At 40.5% G+C, this 14,230-nt stretch overlaps 2 protein-coding genes across 2 annotated transcripts in view; both read right to left on the reverse strand.

The window, feature by feature from the left end:
- Nucleotides 1–5,802: 5,802 nt before the first annotated feature.
- On the reverse strand, nucleotides 5,803–10,909 carry LOC102206290 (beta-2-glycoprotein 1-like). Its single transcript, XM_005736285.1, has 8 exons — nucleotides 10,782–10,909; nucleotides 10,075–10,251; nucleotides 9,500–9,596; nucleotides 9,029–9,105; nucleotides 8,521–8,709; nucleotides 7,739–7,918; nucleotides 7,406–7,603; nucleotides 5,803–6,098 (listed from the first exon to the last, which is right to left on the reverse strand). The coding sequence occupies exons 1-8, from the start codon at nucleotides 10,849–10,851 to the stop codon at nucleotides 6,034–6,036; spliced, it is 1,053 nt and encodes a 350-aa protein (XP_005736342.1). The 5' UTR covers nucleotides 10,852–10,909; the 3' UTR covers nucleotides 5,803–6,033.
- Nucleotides 10,910–12,247: 1,338 nt separating this feature from the next.
- Nucleotides 12,248–14,230, reverse strand: part of LOC102206584 (beta-2-glycoprotein 1-like) — a 2,745-nt gene continuing 762 nt past the window's right edge. The window contains exons 3-8 of the mRNA XM_005736286.1: nucleotides 14,081–14,177; nucleotides 13,925–14,001; nucleotides 13,580–13,765; nucleotides 13,245–13,424; nucleotides 12,817–13,014; nucleotides 12,248–12,428 (exon numbers count right to left, since the gene is read on the reverse strand). Of these exons, the coding sequence (XP_005736343.1) occupies nucleotides 12,319–12,428; nucleotides 12,817–13,014; nucleotides 13,245–13,424; nucleotides 13,580–13,765; nucleotides 13,925–14,001; nucleotides 14,081–14,177 (848 nt within the window). The 3' untranslated portion in view covers nucleotides 12,248–12,318. The remainder of the gene's footprint in view (nucleotides 12,429–12,816; nucleotides 13,015–13,244; nucleotides 13,425–13,579; nucleotides 13,766–13,924; nucleotides 14,002–14,080; nucleotides 14,178–14,230) is intronic.

Consider the following 14,230-nt stretch of genomic DNA (forward strand, 5'->3'; position numbering starts at 1 on the left):
CCAATGATGTAGAATCAGAGAATGATAAGATATACCTTATGTTAAAAAGTGAGTTATGGCCCTCTGATTTATGACAATTGAAGCAATAAAGGAAGTAATAAAATATGTATGACAGTCATGTGTGGTTTGTATATGGCTCAGCTGCAGTGGAGGGCTGGAGCAGTGATTTCAGGGTGTGTCGGGGAGGCTGACCAGAACAAGCTGTTGACCATTTCTAATCATGTCTTCCCTATATGAGTAGGACACCAGGACCTGAATTAAGAGCTTTGTGTGGTGTGCAGAGTGGAGGGATGCAGCTGGAAAGCTGAGCAGCGATAAATATCATCAGTTGGAACAGCTGCAGGACCAGTCTAAGTGCCAGACAAAGGTGTTTGAAAGTGGCCCGGAGGACCGACCTTTTGCCTATGCCTGGTGGTGGAGGAGCATTTCTTTGCGGGGCTCCCCACAGAGACCGCAGAATGAGTCCACTCTCACTGGCCAGCCAGCCTGGATGCTGGCATAACACTGGCCAAGGAAAGCAGCGGGACATCCACAACCACTAGTCCAAGCTCTGAGGAAGATGCTCCAGGGTAGTGGCCAAAGTTGGCCACTAACCCGCTTGTCTGTGCTCTATTTGTACAGGTCACAGCAGCTACAGACACCACACCTCACTCACCGTGAGCCGAACAAGCGTCGAGGCAGCCGTGTTGGAGGTGTGGGCAACCCGGGCACGTCTACCAGCAGCATGCTGTTCAAGATGGAGCAGATGTTTCGTGTTGCTGGCCCTCCAACAACCTCCCTCGGTCTGAGAGGGATGTACGGTGTACCAGTAAGGTTCCAAAGCGATATACGCCAGGCCTTGGTGGACTTGGGCTGTACCCAGACCATGGCGAATGGCAGACCATCCCGAGCAGTGGTGCTGCACACAATTTCTGCAAAGAGTGTGGGGCAGGCACTGTTTCAGGTCATCTCCCGAGTCAGCGTCCCGAAAGAGATACTGACTGGCCATGGCACATTGTTCATGTTTCATACACTAATAGAACTATACAAATGACTGGGAATTAAATCTGTTTGGACCAGTGTCTACCACCCTCAGACTGATTGACTGATGGACAGACTCAGTAAGACTTTAAAGTCCATGATTTGTAAGTTAATTCATGACGATGAGTGCAATTGGGTTCGCTGGTTAGACCCTCTGTTGTTTGCAGTGTGGGAGGTGCCCCACACCTCCATGGGATTTTCACCCTTTGAGTAACAAGAAGCCGCAGACGATGTTGGACCTTTAAAGTCTGTATCTTCTGGACCTCAGAGCTACACACATTGGGAAGACTATCACAGGGAAATTTGCTCCAGGCCCAGGAACATCAGTAGTGCATGTACAACAGAGGGGCTAGACTCAGGCAGTTTTCACTGGGACATAAAATGCCTGTATTACTCACTTCTTCTAGCTCAAAGTTACTGGCCAAGTGTACTGGCCAAGTGGCAAGGGCCCTTAGCGATCACACGGCAAGTGGGGGGTGTAGACTAAGAAGTTGTACGGTCACACAGATATATCACCTCAACCTCCTTAAAGTATGGAGAGAGGCTGAAACAGCTTCTCTGGGAAACAGATGAGTTGGGATCGGAGGTGCCAAATACTCTACATCAGCTGGAAGTTGACAGGAAGTGAGCAAAAATAAAGCACCATGGATAAGGAGTGCCTGCCGATCTGGTGGTTGGTCAACTCCCTCCGATATTACCTCCTGGGACGTTCATTCACCCTCTGCTCGGACCACACCACACTACAGTGGTTCCACCGCATGAAGGATGCCCATATCACCTGGTGGTATCTGGCTTTGCAGCCGGAGCAGAGTGTGGGAGAAGAGTGTCAGAGTGTCACGAGTGGGTGCTCAACCAAAGTGGAGAAAGAGACTGTCAGTAGTGTGTCTCTACAATAAAAAAGAAAATAAGAACGGACAGCGTGTACACTTGTGGTCCTTTTTCACACTGCGACAGGCTTGTCTTTATTCATTCACCGTCATCATTCCAGCCACTGTAGCCTTTTGAGTCTGATAATCCAGATCATTTTCAACTGTCTTCTTGTCTGTCCTGAATTTAGATTCATTTCATGTAGCCGTTTGATTTGTTCAGGAGAGATCAAATACATTTTGTGCATTTTTATTGTTATTATGATAATACATGTATGGAAACAGATTGTTATTTACTAATTGCACATATTGCCACCATGATAGGTAACACCGTAGTAAGAAGTAGTAGCATGACTCCATCTCACTTATTAGCCATCAGTCTGTTTTCCTTGTATCGTCTTATTTTTTTTATACTGGCAATCTGTAATAAGGATATTACCTTTTAAAAGGTTGATGCAGAGCTCGCTTGCATAAAATCTGGTGAGCATTCTTCTAATATAGCTGTGCGATTTCTCTGTGAGCTAGAGGTCAGTGTTTTCAGCAAAGCAAAGTGTCTTCTCAATCTTACAGACATATTTTTAAAATCATTTTTTCCTTGATAAGAAAACACAAAGCTGTTTCTTAGGCAGTATCCCTGATCTCAGCCTCAGGTGCTCTGGACAGCTGGGTGTGAGGTCTATCAACAAATAACCGTGAGGTTAATTATTGATAGAATTATTGATATTGATTTAAAACTCTCAAATAAAAAATGTTAGTGTCCAGGAAATATTTGAGGAGCTATTATATTAATATGTTATTTATCACATGGGCTTTTGAATAACAGCATGTAAGTGTTGTTATGCTTGATTAATGACCATTGATCAAAGGCCATGAGTACCGTTCACAGAGAGTTGGGGAATGGCTGCAAGCTCAGCATTGTAAGATGGTGAAAGATGTACCACTAGGCCCCCTCCTCGATTCAAAGATGGTCTTTTACTTTTCACATAAATGCCCTGACTGATGAGACCGGGGAAGCAAAACTAAACATAATGCGACCAACAAACTAGAAATAAACTGAAATGCACTACAGGACGCTAAATTATAAAGTACTGACTTTATAGTTTGGCTTTAAGTGATCTCTTAAATAACCAGAAAGAATAATGAGTCTACAACCAGCTCAAAACGCTGGGTCAGAGATGCAGGACCATGACAAAAGGCTGTCCCTGTGATCTAAAATAAAAATCACAGAGGCATGAAAAATAAAAATCTTTGGCAAAGTAGGAAAATTTCCACTTTACTGTATCATAAGCACAGCAGGACACCGGCGTCTATTTTGATGAGCTCCGAATCTTCCTTGGTCAACGCAGAAGCTTGACATCTAGAGCGCCAGTGTGACGTCCTGAACTCCCCCACTGTCTGAGGGATACTAAACACCAAACCCTTTATCAGAAGGCCGTAAAAACATCTGTGTTTCTAATTGGTCGGGTAAAAGCCATCCCCCGGTTTCTGGCTGGTACCACTTTGAAACTGCTTTATTTGTGCTTCAGGGAGGAGCTTCAGGTTGTGGCTCGAACCCTGAGTAATGGTTATTGTCATTAGGTGAAATTCTGGCTGATGAGACCTGGGTTGGGCCACCTCTTTTTTAAATTGCTTTATTTGTGGTTCACCTCGGTGCTCGAAATGTCAGTCGAAGGTCTTGTCATCTGGCCCAGACTGGCTGCTGTGTGAAGATTCACCTGTCTCTTCAGAGTCTGCTCCTGAACAGTCGACTCACATGGAGCTGTAGAATGTCTAAGTCTCACTTGGATTGCAATTTTCCTTTTTCGGATTAAATAAACACATAAAATGAGTTACAGACTTTAAACGGGTTTGCAGCCTCCAGCTGCCCCCATCACCATCACCCTCTGTTGTCACAAAAGCAGCCGTTTAATGACAACAACCTGTTTACTATCATTTAACATATTTTCTCACACACAAACACACAGCCAACAGCTGTCTAAAAAGTGAAGACATCATTATGAATGAATGAATCATATTCTCAAACATAATATTCATAATGCTGTTCCATATGTTCATCATCATATTTTCATCATGTTGTTGTCAATTATACCCAGGTATGATATATAATAATTGTATGACATGTCATTAACATTATAACTGTCATAAATCTTTATTACTTCCTTTATAACTTGCCTTGTCATAAATCATAGGGCCATAGCTCACATAATGTATACATTATTACTCTCTTTTATCCTCTTTTAAGCATTAGTTAGAATTCATCTCTGGCTCTCTTCCATCTTTTTTCCTGCCTTTAACACCCAAAAGGCTACACTATTTGGCTGCATTGACACACAAGAACATGTCTTTTTAAGGAAAGCTTGTTATGATGATTGGTATAAAGTATAAAGCTGATATAGTAACAGGACCCTGTTGATTGTCTTGACACATGCTCAATCATCCACGTAAGGAAATCTCCCAAAGTTGATTCTGTTCATCTGGATGTAGCATTTTCAGTCTGAGAAATGTTTCATCACTCATCATCTGGGCAAGAAGGATTTCTTATCTAGAGTTGCATGCTTTGTTGTGTTTTAATGTCGAGTATATTTTAGTGTTGTATGCTTTTATTGTGTTTATTGCATCTTCTTCCGGAGAGACTCCGCCCCCTGCTTTCCCTAAGTAGACACAGGGGACAGAAATCAATCAGGCCTCTCTTGATGGCGGCGGCCAATAAGATGGTCTGGCAGGTCAGAGAAGACACGTGTGGCAGATGAGAAGGAGAGAGCAATAGAGTAGCGTGACGGCAGGCGCAGCCACAGGAGGGCCTTCGGTCCATGGATGGCAGACTTCGCCCAGGTGGCAGCAAGACACCAGCTAAAACACTTTAGCCACAGAGCAGCGGCGGGCGGAGTTTAGAGCTCTGCCCTCGCGGGGTAAATCCCGTTGTAGAAATGTATAAAGACATCCCTGGTACAGGATGGGTGGCTGCCGCTGCTTCACTGTGTTTAGCGGAGCGGAGCGGAGTGGTGGAGGACACTACTGGAGGGCGCTGTCGGCCTGGCCCCACTGGTGGAGTTCGGTGGACTGTTATCAGCCTTAAGTGTGGCGGAGACTGATTGGGACTGTTGCGGAATGGACCTTTATTGTGTTTAGTTTTATGTTCTTTTAATTATTCTTTCCCCTGATCAGGATACATTTTTATGCTGTAAATAAAGTATATATTTTATTAATTACTTTAACAAGATTTTACTTGTCTTTCTGGTCCCGTGATCATCCCCTGCTGCTCTTCCCGGGGTTCCCTTCTAACTTATACCCGTGACACATCCAAGTGACTTGGACTTGGATCCCACCCTTAAAGTAAATTTACAAAATGAGTGAAACTAGCACCACTGGCAAACAGTGGCCTGTGTGCGGTCAGTTCCTTGATCATTGATATGTAAATTGCCATGACCACTGACCAACAAGGGAGTTTTTCCTTCCCATTGTCGGCAAAGAGCTTGCTCAGAAGGGGTCATATGATTGTTGGGGTTTCCTCTTTTTTGTATTACTGTAGGGTTTTACCTTACAATATAAAGCGCATTAAGGCACCAGTTGTTGTGATTTGTTGCTATATAAATACAACTGTAGTAAATTGAGTTGAATTGAATAGTTTTCACTCATATTCAAATAAATTTGAATTTAATCATAGAATTTGTCTAAATTGGTTTTTGAACCATTTTTCTGGGATTTTAGAGAATTGTGTAAGTAGAGAAACAGCAGTACAACTGCAGCAATCTTCATTTTGTTAAGAACTTTACCAGTTTCGATGAAACACTAAAATAATCTCTAAATTTAACAGGACACTAGATGTGAATTGATAGAATCAAAGGTACTCTGAAAAACCAGCTTGGAAATGTGCACACAGACATATACACACTTTGAGCAACAGCTAAATGTGAACACTTGTCTCCTGGCCTTTAATGGAAAGTAATATCCACACATCGTGTTTCAATCCTGAACACAGTAAATTTAAATTCCTTTCATAAATGAATTATAAAACTACTACAAATTGAACTGCATTTTTTACAACGTAAATGTAGCTTCAGTGAAACCACATTCTTTAATTTCAGCGACCAGAATGCGTTAACATGTGCTCCATATTGCATCACCTCAGTTGGCATCTGCATTTTCTTCAGCATTGTTGAATTTCTGATGGAAGTGAACCTGAATTGAGATTATAATTTATACCACTGGGCTCTGGAAAAAGACACAATGAAACATGGAACAAGTTAGAATATTCACAGTAACTTTAAGCTCTTAATAACTGAAGAGTGCTGAGGAGAACTGTCATCTTTACATTTATTAAGATACAGGAAAAAAAGGAGGACAGTTAAAGGAAATATTTTCTGTTATCTCAAGAAAGCAGACAGCAGAAGAACCCATGTGTGCAGCTGTGCTTTGCTATTTTCTGCACGATTGAGTGATAATAGTTCTAATGGGAAATGAGTACTTTTAGCATCTCCACATGGAAAGTTAGTACAAATCCCTGTGTCACAGTCTACTGGTTACTTGTTGAAGACTGTAAATATGTCACTTTTACTGGCATGTCCCTTTTAAAAAAAAAACACCTATATATTAAGGGGGACCTTAGGGGCTGCGACAACTCAGAGGGATAACACTTTTCAGCCTCCCCAGGAAGTCTATGTCAGGGTGCTGGCATAGACTTTGAATGCAGGACCAGTTCTATATGTGTTTTATGCATTTGGAGGAAGCATTCAATGGCATCCCCTGTAGTACCCAGTGGGAGTATGTGGTGGTGAGACTAACAAAGCTTCCACTTTGGTGGCCTCAAAATCTCATTTCTGCTTTTTGCAGATGATGTGGTTCTGTTGGCTTCATTAGGTGGTGGCCTCCAGTTTGCACCGGAGCAGTTTGCAGCCAAGCTGGTGTGAGAACTAGCAGCTTCAAGTCTGAGGCAATGGTCTCCAGCAGGAAAAAGGTGGAGTGCCCACTTCAGCTCAGGGACGAGTTGCTGCCCCAAGTGGAGGAGTTTAAGTCTCCGGGACTTGTTCACAAGTGAGGGGAGAGGGACAGATTGGGGTATAGCGACTACATTGATAGTGACTGAAAGAACGAGATTGCAGATACAAGCAGTGGAAATGAACTGAGAGATGAGTTTGGCCATTCGAGAGGAGCTCAGAGTAGAGCAGCTATTCCTCTGCATTGAAAGGAGCCAGTTGAGGTGGTTTGGCTATCTGACTAGGATGCGTGCTGAACAACTCCCGGGTGAGATGTTCTGGGCATGTCCCACTTGGAGGAGGCCGCGGGTCAGAATCAGGACGCGCTTGAGAGATTATATCTCTCGGCTGGCCTGGGAATGTCTTAATGCTCCCCCAGATAAAATGGAGGAGGTGGGTGGGGAGAGGGGGCCTGGGCTTTTCCTCCTCCCCCCACATCCCAGTCCCAGATAAGTGGAAGAAAATGGATGGATTATTATTATTATTAATTTTTTGCTAGTGTATTGTTATGCTTTCTTTTATCTTTCTTTATGAAATAGACCTTACCTTCATAGCATTCAGGGATCATGAGCCTTCCATCGATGCACTGCGTTGACACAGAATATCCACATTTCCTGGCGTTGTTCATGCACCAGACAGAGACAATATCTTTGTGGAAGACTTTGTTGGGTTTAAAGTCTTCAATCCACATTTTATTCCCTTTGTAAAGTATCCTCCCTTTATCTATTCCAATCTTACAAGGAGCTGTAAGTTACAAGAAGGAGAATTAAAAAATACAAGAGATGAAAGTCTCCGTTCAACTAATATAATCTCCTAAAAAGCGCAGCTCTTTGAAAATAAAGTGTGGTTTAAAAGATGTGATATTGGCTACAGTCCTACCCTTGCAGGATGGCTTCTCAGACCAAGTTCCATCCTGCTGGCAAACAATCTGCAGACTTCCCTCCACTATATAATCTCCAGTGCAGCCATATTTGATGGTCTCCAGGTAGTCAAAGTCTCTCTGGTCATTGGTTGACATGTAGCCTCTATCAATGTTCTCTGGTAGAGAGCAAGTCACCCCTGTAAAGGAGCAATTTCAGTAGACTGCTTAGACGACAATATTAATGTAGCTAGGCTTCATGCTGTCTTTCATAGCTCTGCATCATTATGACCTTTTTACTGGAGAGGAATATTTTACTTTACAGCTAAGAAGGGAGAAAATTCCAAAATCTGTCCAAATGTATTTAGATTTATTGTATTTTTCCTCAGATTTCACATTATTCTCAGTGAACAAACAGAACCACGAGTTGTCCATTAACTGCATATTTGATCATTCATCCTGTCCCGATTTGAAAAGATACTTATTCAATCAACAACTATACTTCTACTATGCTTGTTATGATCTAATTATGGAGTATGATAGAGACGCTCATACTTTTTAAAGTATGATTTTTAAAGTTTTCAGAACTAAATGGGAGATGTTTCAGCTTTATCCTAAGTTTAATCAATCTACTGTTACTGACATAAATACTAAACTCTAATCCTCAGCTTTTTAACAGTTTGAAATTGTGACACGTCAAAGCTAACACATATATTTTTGGGCTTTCTTTTAGTTTGAAAGGATGGTTGTGTTCAGTAAAATACATCTGCAGTGCCGCTGTAGCTTTTACATCCTCACGTACGTCGACATTCGGGTGTCTTGGTCCAGGTGCCACTGGTCGTGCACTCTGCCGTTGCATCACCGAAAAGTGCGTATGGAGGCAGGCATTTGTAAGTCCCCGTGATGCCGTAATCAGTGGTGCTCCCTCTAACCCTGGTGTTGTAAACAATCATCCCAAACTCTGGGATCGGAGGAAGACCACAGGTCATAGCTGCGACAGGAGAGACACAATGAGTGAATTTAGATATGTATCGTTACATGAAATTGTAAAGTGTCTTACCTAATTACTTATAACTTGCGCCTGTTTTAGAGTATGTAATAATTTGCATGGCCTTCTACAGCTCGGCCCACTCAGTAAATTCTTGTTTCTCATCAATTTTATTTCTGAATGTCATAGATATAAAAACATATAAACAGTACGAAGGAAGAACAACTGCATATTCCAGATAGCTGTAACATATATTTATATACATCAAATAAAATTTTAATAAATAAAGAAATAAATATATTTTCTCTTTGTGATTCTGTACCTATGCATTCTGGTACAGGTGAGCTCCATGTTCCATTGGCTTGGCAGACAGAGGTGCTGGATCCAGACAGTATATACCTATGCAGTGCAATATTATTCATTAAGTTAATGCTTAAAATGTTTAATCACATAATAACTCAAAAATGTTAAATCTATTTGAATGCAAAGGCTGACTGAATGTTTGATTGCTATTTACTAAACATGCATTTTCCACTAGACAGTATTTTGCACCTCATTAGAAGTTCTTTATTTGCACACCAAAAAACCAAAGCGTTAGCGAGAACAAAGTGCCCGATAGATTAAAGAAACAAATTTGTCTTTAAATGGCGCATCAAAAACAGCAGCTGGTTATACATCTACTTTTACTGCATATTATGGAGTCTTATTACTCTTGGTTTGTGGTGTATGTGGAAAGATATGGTGTGGTGTACCATGTCACACAATAAAATTTGACAAGATGCTCTTCCTTTACCCTTCCTGACAAGTATAGTTGATCGTACTCTGGTAGACAGTATCCTCGTAGTATAAGTCTCCATTAGGTGGGGAATCAGGATAAGGACACAGCTTTGCTGCAAGAAACAATATGTTCATGATAAGTTTCGGTATTTATTTGTTGAAGAATAATGTAAACAGAAAAAGATTTGCATTCTGTTCTTTCATGAAACCATCAAATACTGGTCCCACTGTATATAGTCTAACCCTTTCATTATTTAAACATTTTAAATTATATAATATATATTACAACATAAGAACAAACATGAAGCGTGTCAATTAGTAGTATTAGAAAATGTTACAGTTAAAATTAGGTTACTCTACAAAAAATAGAAAAAACACTCCTTCTAGAGCAAATTGAAACATATTAGTAATATTTGCACTTATTACAGTTTCCTTTAAATTATTCTGCAAAAGTTTTGTTATTAAGGAGACAATTGACTTGAAAATCTTAAATGCGTCATGAAAGATGATGAATTTATGTTGGTATTAAGTTACAACACAAGGCAATCAGTTCCAAGATGTTAATTTCTCACAAAAAAAATGGAGACCCACGCTTGCACAGAAATTTAGTGGCTGTCCACGCTCCACTGGTAGTGCAAACAATTGTGCGAGGGCCTGAGATGGGGGTGTATCCGTCTTTGCAGGACAGCGCTAACTCCACACCAGGGTCAAAGAACATCTGGTCCACAGCCACATTGATGTTGGCATTCAGCTGAGGTCTGCGACATCCTTTGAAAACAAAATGATTTATTAAGAAGTGTATGCACTCTGTCAAGTTAACTGAGGGTTTATATATTATTACATTTGCAAAATATCTAACAAACCTTACAGCACTACAAAGTGAACACCAGCATTTTCCCATAGAAATGAATTATTCACATATAATTATGGAAACGTATTTTTACAAAAAAAAAAAAAGTCTTCGGATTATCAAATAATATTAACTGTCTGCGCTAAATGAATACTGCTAATTTAGAGAAGCAGTATTCACTTGAAAGTATTGTTTTTTTGCATATGAAGATCAAAAACACTCATTTATGATCGTACTTCAGTAACTGATTACTGATTGATTTCCTTATAACTAAAAAACCCAAATATTTTACTTCTGTGACAATCATTAACATAAAAACTGCACTACAAAAGTACATTTCTTTAAAACAAGGCTATTGCGATGATGTGATCCTAAAAACAGAAAACAGTGAAATGAAAAATGTATATACAGTCAAGACATATGATATCAAAAAAACAAGAAATAATACCCTTGGCAGATGTCACGGTGCTAAAAAACAGAACTGGAAACAGCAGAAGCAAAGTCAGCCATCGTTCCATCTTTTGTCGAAATGTTCAGATGTTCTTCAGTACTTTCCTGTGGCCTCTGGTTCAAATACTGACTCGCTCTGTTGCTGCTGTTTGTATTTCTCTAGAGTAAATAGATAAGAGCGACATGAAGTAACTGCTTACTGCCTATCTTTGTTTTGTTTTCTGTATTTTGCTCGCTATCTGCAGTTACAGATTGTGATCCTTGCGACCTTTTACTGGAAGTAACAAACCGGACGAGTGGACTTTCCCTTGTTGCCACGATTGTTGCCCAACGCTGCAACCTTTTTTACATTCCTGTGTCACCATTTTGTAGCAGATAAATTACTCTGCAGAGCTTAATGCAATGCCTTGGGACAAGAGTCACCACAGGCAGGAGACAATCAGAAAAATATATACTGAATCTAAGTTGGATATGTTTTTTTTTTCTTCATTTATGTTACCAGCTGATGAAAAATTGTAGAGTTTGAACCGTTTTCAGTATCTGAAGTTTGGCATGCAACAAAAAGTTTGAGAAACATTAGCACAAGTGAGTCAGAGATGCCTTAGAATATAGGAATGCCTTAAAATCAATCATTGCTGACAAATTTCTGCACTCACCTATGTCACCATTGCTCATGGTGTCCATGCTTGATGTCTTATACAACAGTATAAAGAAAATCTGTCTTACTGAGCTAAAACTCAAGAGAAATTTGAATCTATGTAGAAAGAGACACATTTCTCAAATAGAATCTAAATTAGTGATTGTGAGGATCTATGTTACTGTAAACCAAAGCCAGAAACATTGTATGAGCAGCTACAGTTTTAATATCAATGCCCAAACTCAAATGAATTGAAATAAAGTAGCACACTAATTCAAATGAAACTGCGCGATTTTCTTCACAAAGAAGTAATAATAGAGCCACACAGCATCTCATCACTGAATATTTTATCAACCCTGTTACATGTTCAAGCTTTCAAGTCCATTTAAATTCATTTTTATCACAAGTGGGACTAAAGTGGCATCAGCACGAGTGTGGGTTGTTCACTCCCTGATATCGCATTTGAGTAGCTAAGGTCAAACGAAGAATCGACTAACATAAAAAGGTGTGAATTGGCTAAACTAAATCTCCTGGGGAAAGTTGTCAGTTGGACACTGCAATTATGTCAGCCTCTCTCATGTTAATAGCTTTTTATTAGCCACGAGCTCTCTGAGCTATACTTTGTATAGCCGTCATCTGGTTAGGAAGTTTAAACTTTTGAATGAGCCATTTCTCACAAGTTTAGCATATCTGACTGAAATGTGAAAATCATTAACGCACGTAGTTTAAATCTTCTTATTTCATAGCAAAGTCTGGCCTGTGTATGGCTACGGATACAGTGTGTTAATAAGTGTTAATAAGTGCTAATGAATGCACACTTTCATGACTGACCAATGATATTTTATTATCAGTTGAATACAAGAAAACAGACAATGCCATTTAAAGATAGCGGCTTCCATCAACGTGTGATTGTAACGTTTCCTGGACGTGAAGTTGGGGGAGAAGCACACATCGTGATTTCTGATGGAAGCGTTTTTGGCCTCAAGTTGTAATCCATCCTGCCTGGTTCTAAAAAAAAAAGTGTGTGTGGGGGGGAACAAGACAGAAACAAATATATTACTGCAATCTTTGAACATCTTCATTTGACTGCATGGGCTTTCTAAAAACATCTGGAAACCATGTGACAGGAGTATTATTTAATTGTTTGGGGGGTTTTACAAAAAAATGTAGTGGGTTGTTTAAAGTGAAAGCATGCGAGGCCGAACATGTTCATCACGAGCCCAGTTAACATAAAATAAACAAGTTTTGAACAACCTACATGTCACAAAGGAAGAAGAAAGAAAGTGAAACTGCTCTTTGATTTTCTTTTTTGGGTTTTTTTTTCACTCTTAGGGACCTGAACACCACCAAAGCTACAACTGCTTGAAAGACATTTAGCGAGTTAACAGGAACTCACCCTCGAAGCATCCTGGGATGGGCAGGTTTCCATCATTACAAGTGGTGGCCACAGGGTAGCCACATTTGTCAGTTTTGTTCAGACAATAGAAGGCGACATGTTCTCCATGGAGGACTCTGTTTGGTTTCAAGTCTCCAATCCAGATCTTCTTGCTGTTATAGAAAATACGGCCTCTTTTGATGCCAACTGTGCAGGGAGCTGGGTGAACAAACAGAGCAGCTGAAGCATTTTCACTGGATGTTACAAATCCAGTCTGTGGCTTATAAAGAGAGTGCTACATGCTGAGACACCAACTTATTTCTCGTTAGGGTGAGCGAGCGGACACTCATGAACACAAACAATCTGAACCTATCAGAAATGTTTTGGAATAGTTTAAGATGAGGCTAGAATTTCAGCCTGAGGGAAGATCTTGTTTTCCTATGACTCACCCCTGCAGACCGGCTTTGATGACCAGTTTCCTGTATTTTGACACTGTATTTCATCCCGACCTTCCAGAACATAGTGCTCACTGCAGGCATACCTAACCTTCTCCTTGTAGCCATGTTGTCTCATCACAGCAAAGGTGATGATGCCGTTCGGTATGTTTGTTGGAATTGGGCAGCTCACGTCTAGAATAAGGTTTTGAATAGGAATTAAACAGTTACCAGCAATTTCATAAAAAAACCAAAAACATTTTAAATAAAAAAAATGGAAACAAAATTTAGAGCAACAAAATTTTCCAGTTTTTTGTGAAGATCCAAAACAAAAGTAGACGTCTGCATACCTCGACACACCGGCGGTTCAGTTACGCCTCCATTAGCCATGCAGAATCCTCTCTCATAGCTTGGTGCTTTAGGTGGATTACACTCATATGTCCAAGCTTGGCCATACTTAGTTGTGGTTCCAGTCAATGGCTTATCGTGAACAATCCTACCATTGCTTGGTGGCTTGGGCAGAGGACAGTTCACAGCTTTAAGGAGAAAAAGAGGCCCGATTAGAGTCACATTGACAAAAGTTGAATTCGTTTTCTCTCAGCTTATTTTAGTGTACGATGTGCATTGGTTGTTCTCTTTGCTGTCCATTAAACATTAATGGTTTGATTTTCGCTCTGTACATTTTCCTGGATTACCTTTGCAGAGAGGTGGTGGATTGCTCCAGGTGTTATCATGTAAACATCTGGTTTCATTGCTTCCTATTAAGACATACCTGATGACGAAAAGTTCTCAGATATATTAACTGCAAACACAACTGTGTTTTGGGGTTTCATTCTTGCCGTCGCTCTTACCCATCATCACATGTGAAGTTAAGCACGCTCTTGAATGGTACTTCTGTCCTCCCCTTTGCAAACGGCTGCAGAGGTCTTGGGATCTGGCACATCTTAGCTAGAAAAATATGTCACAATATGGACAGCAGTGAATATTCTGTGGTTACAGAA

This window comes from Pundamilia nyererei, unplaced genomic scaffold (genome assembly GCF_000239375.1).
Source record: "Pundamilia nyererei isolate P.nyererei 1_Seehausen unplaced genomic scaffold, PunNye1.0 scaffold00068, whole genome shotgun sequence".
In the NCBI taxonomy this organism is placed as follows: Eukaryota; Metazoa; Chordata; class Actinopteri; order Cichliformes; family Cichlidae; genus Pundamilia; species Pundamilia nyererei.

What these genes read in the sequence shown, in the direction of transcription:
- LOC102206290 (XM_005736285.1), bottom strand. Translation starts at nt 10,851, where the DNA reads ATGGAACGATGGCTGACTTTGCTTCTGCTGTTTCCAGTTCTGTTTTTT. An exon ending in CACTAAATTTCTGTGCAAGC is followed by an intron (nt 9,597 to 10,074) that starts GTGGGTCTCCAT and finishes TGTTTCTTGCAG; the next exon opens with CAAAGCTGTGTCCTTATCCT. An exon ending in GATCCCTGAATGCTATGAAG is followed by an intron (nt 6,099 to 7,405) that starts GTAAGGTCTATT and finishes GTCTTTTTCCAG; the next exon opens with AGCCCAGTGGTATAAATTAT.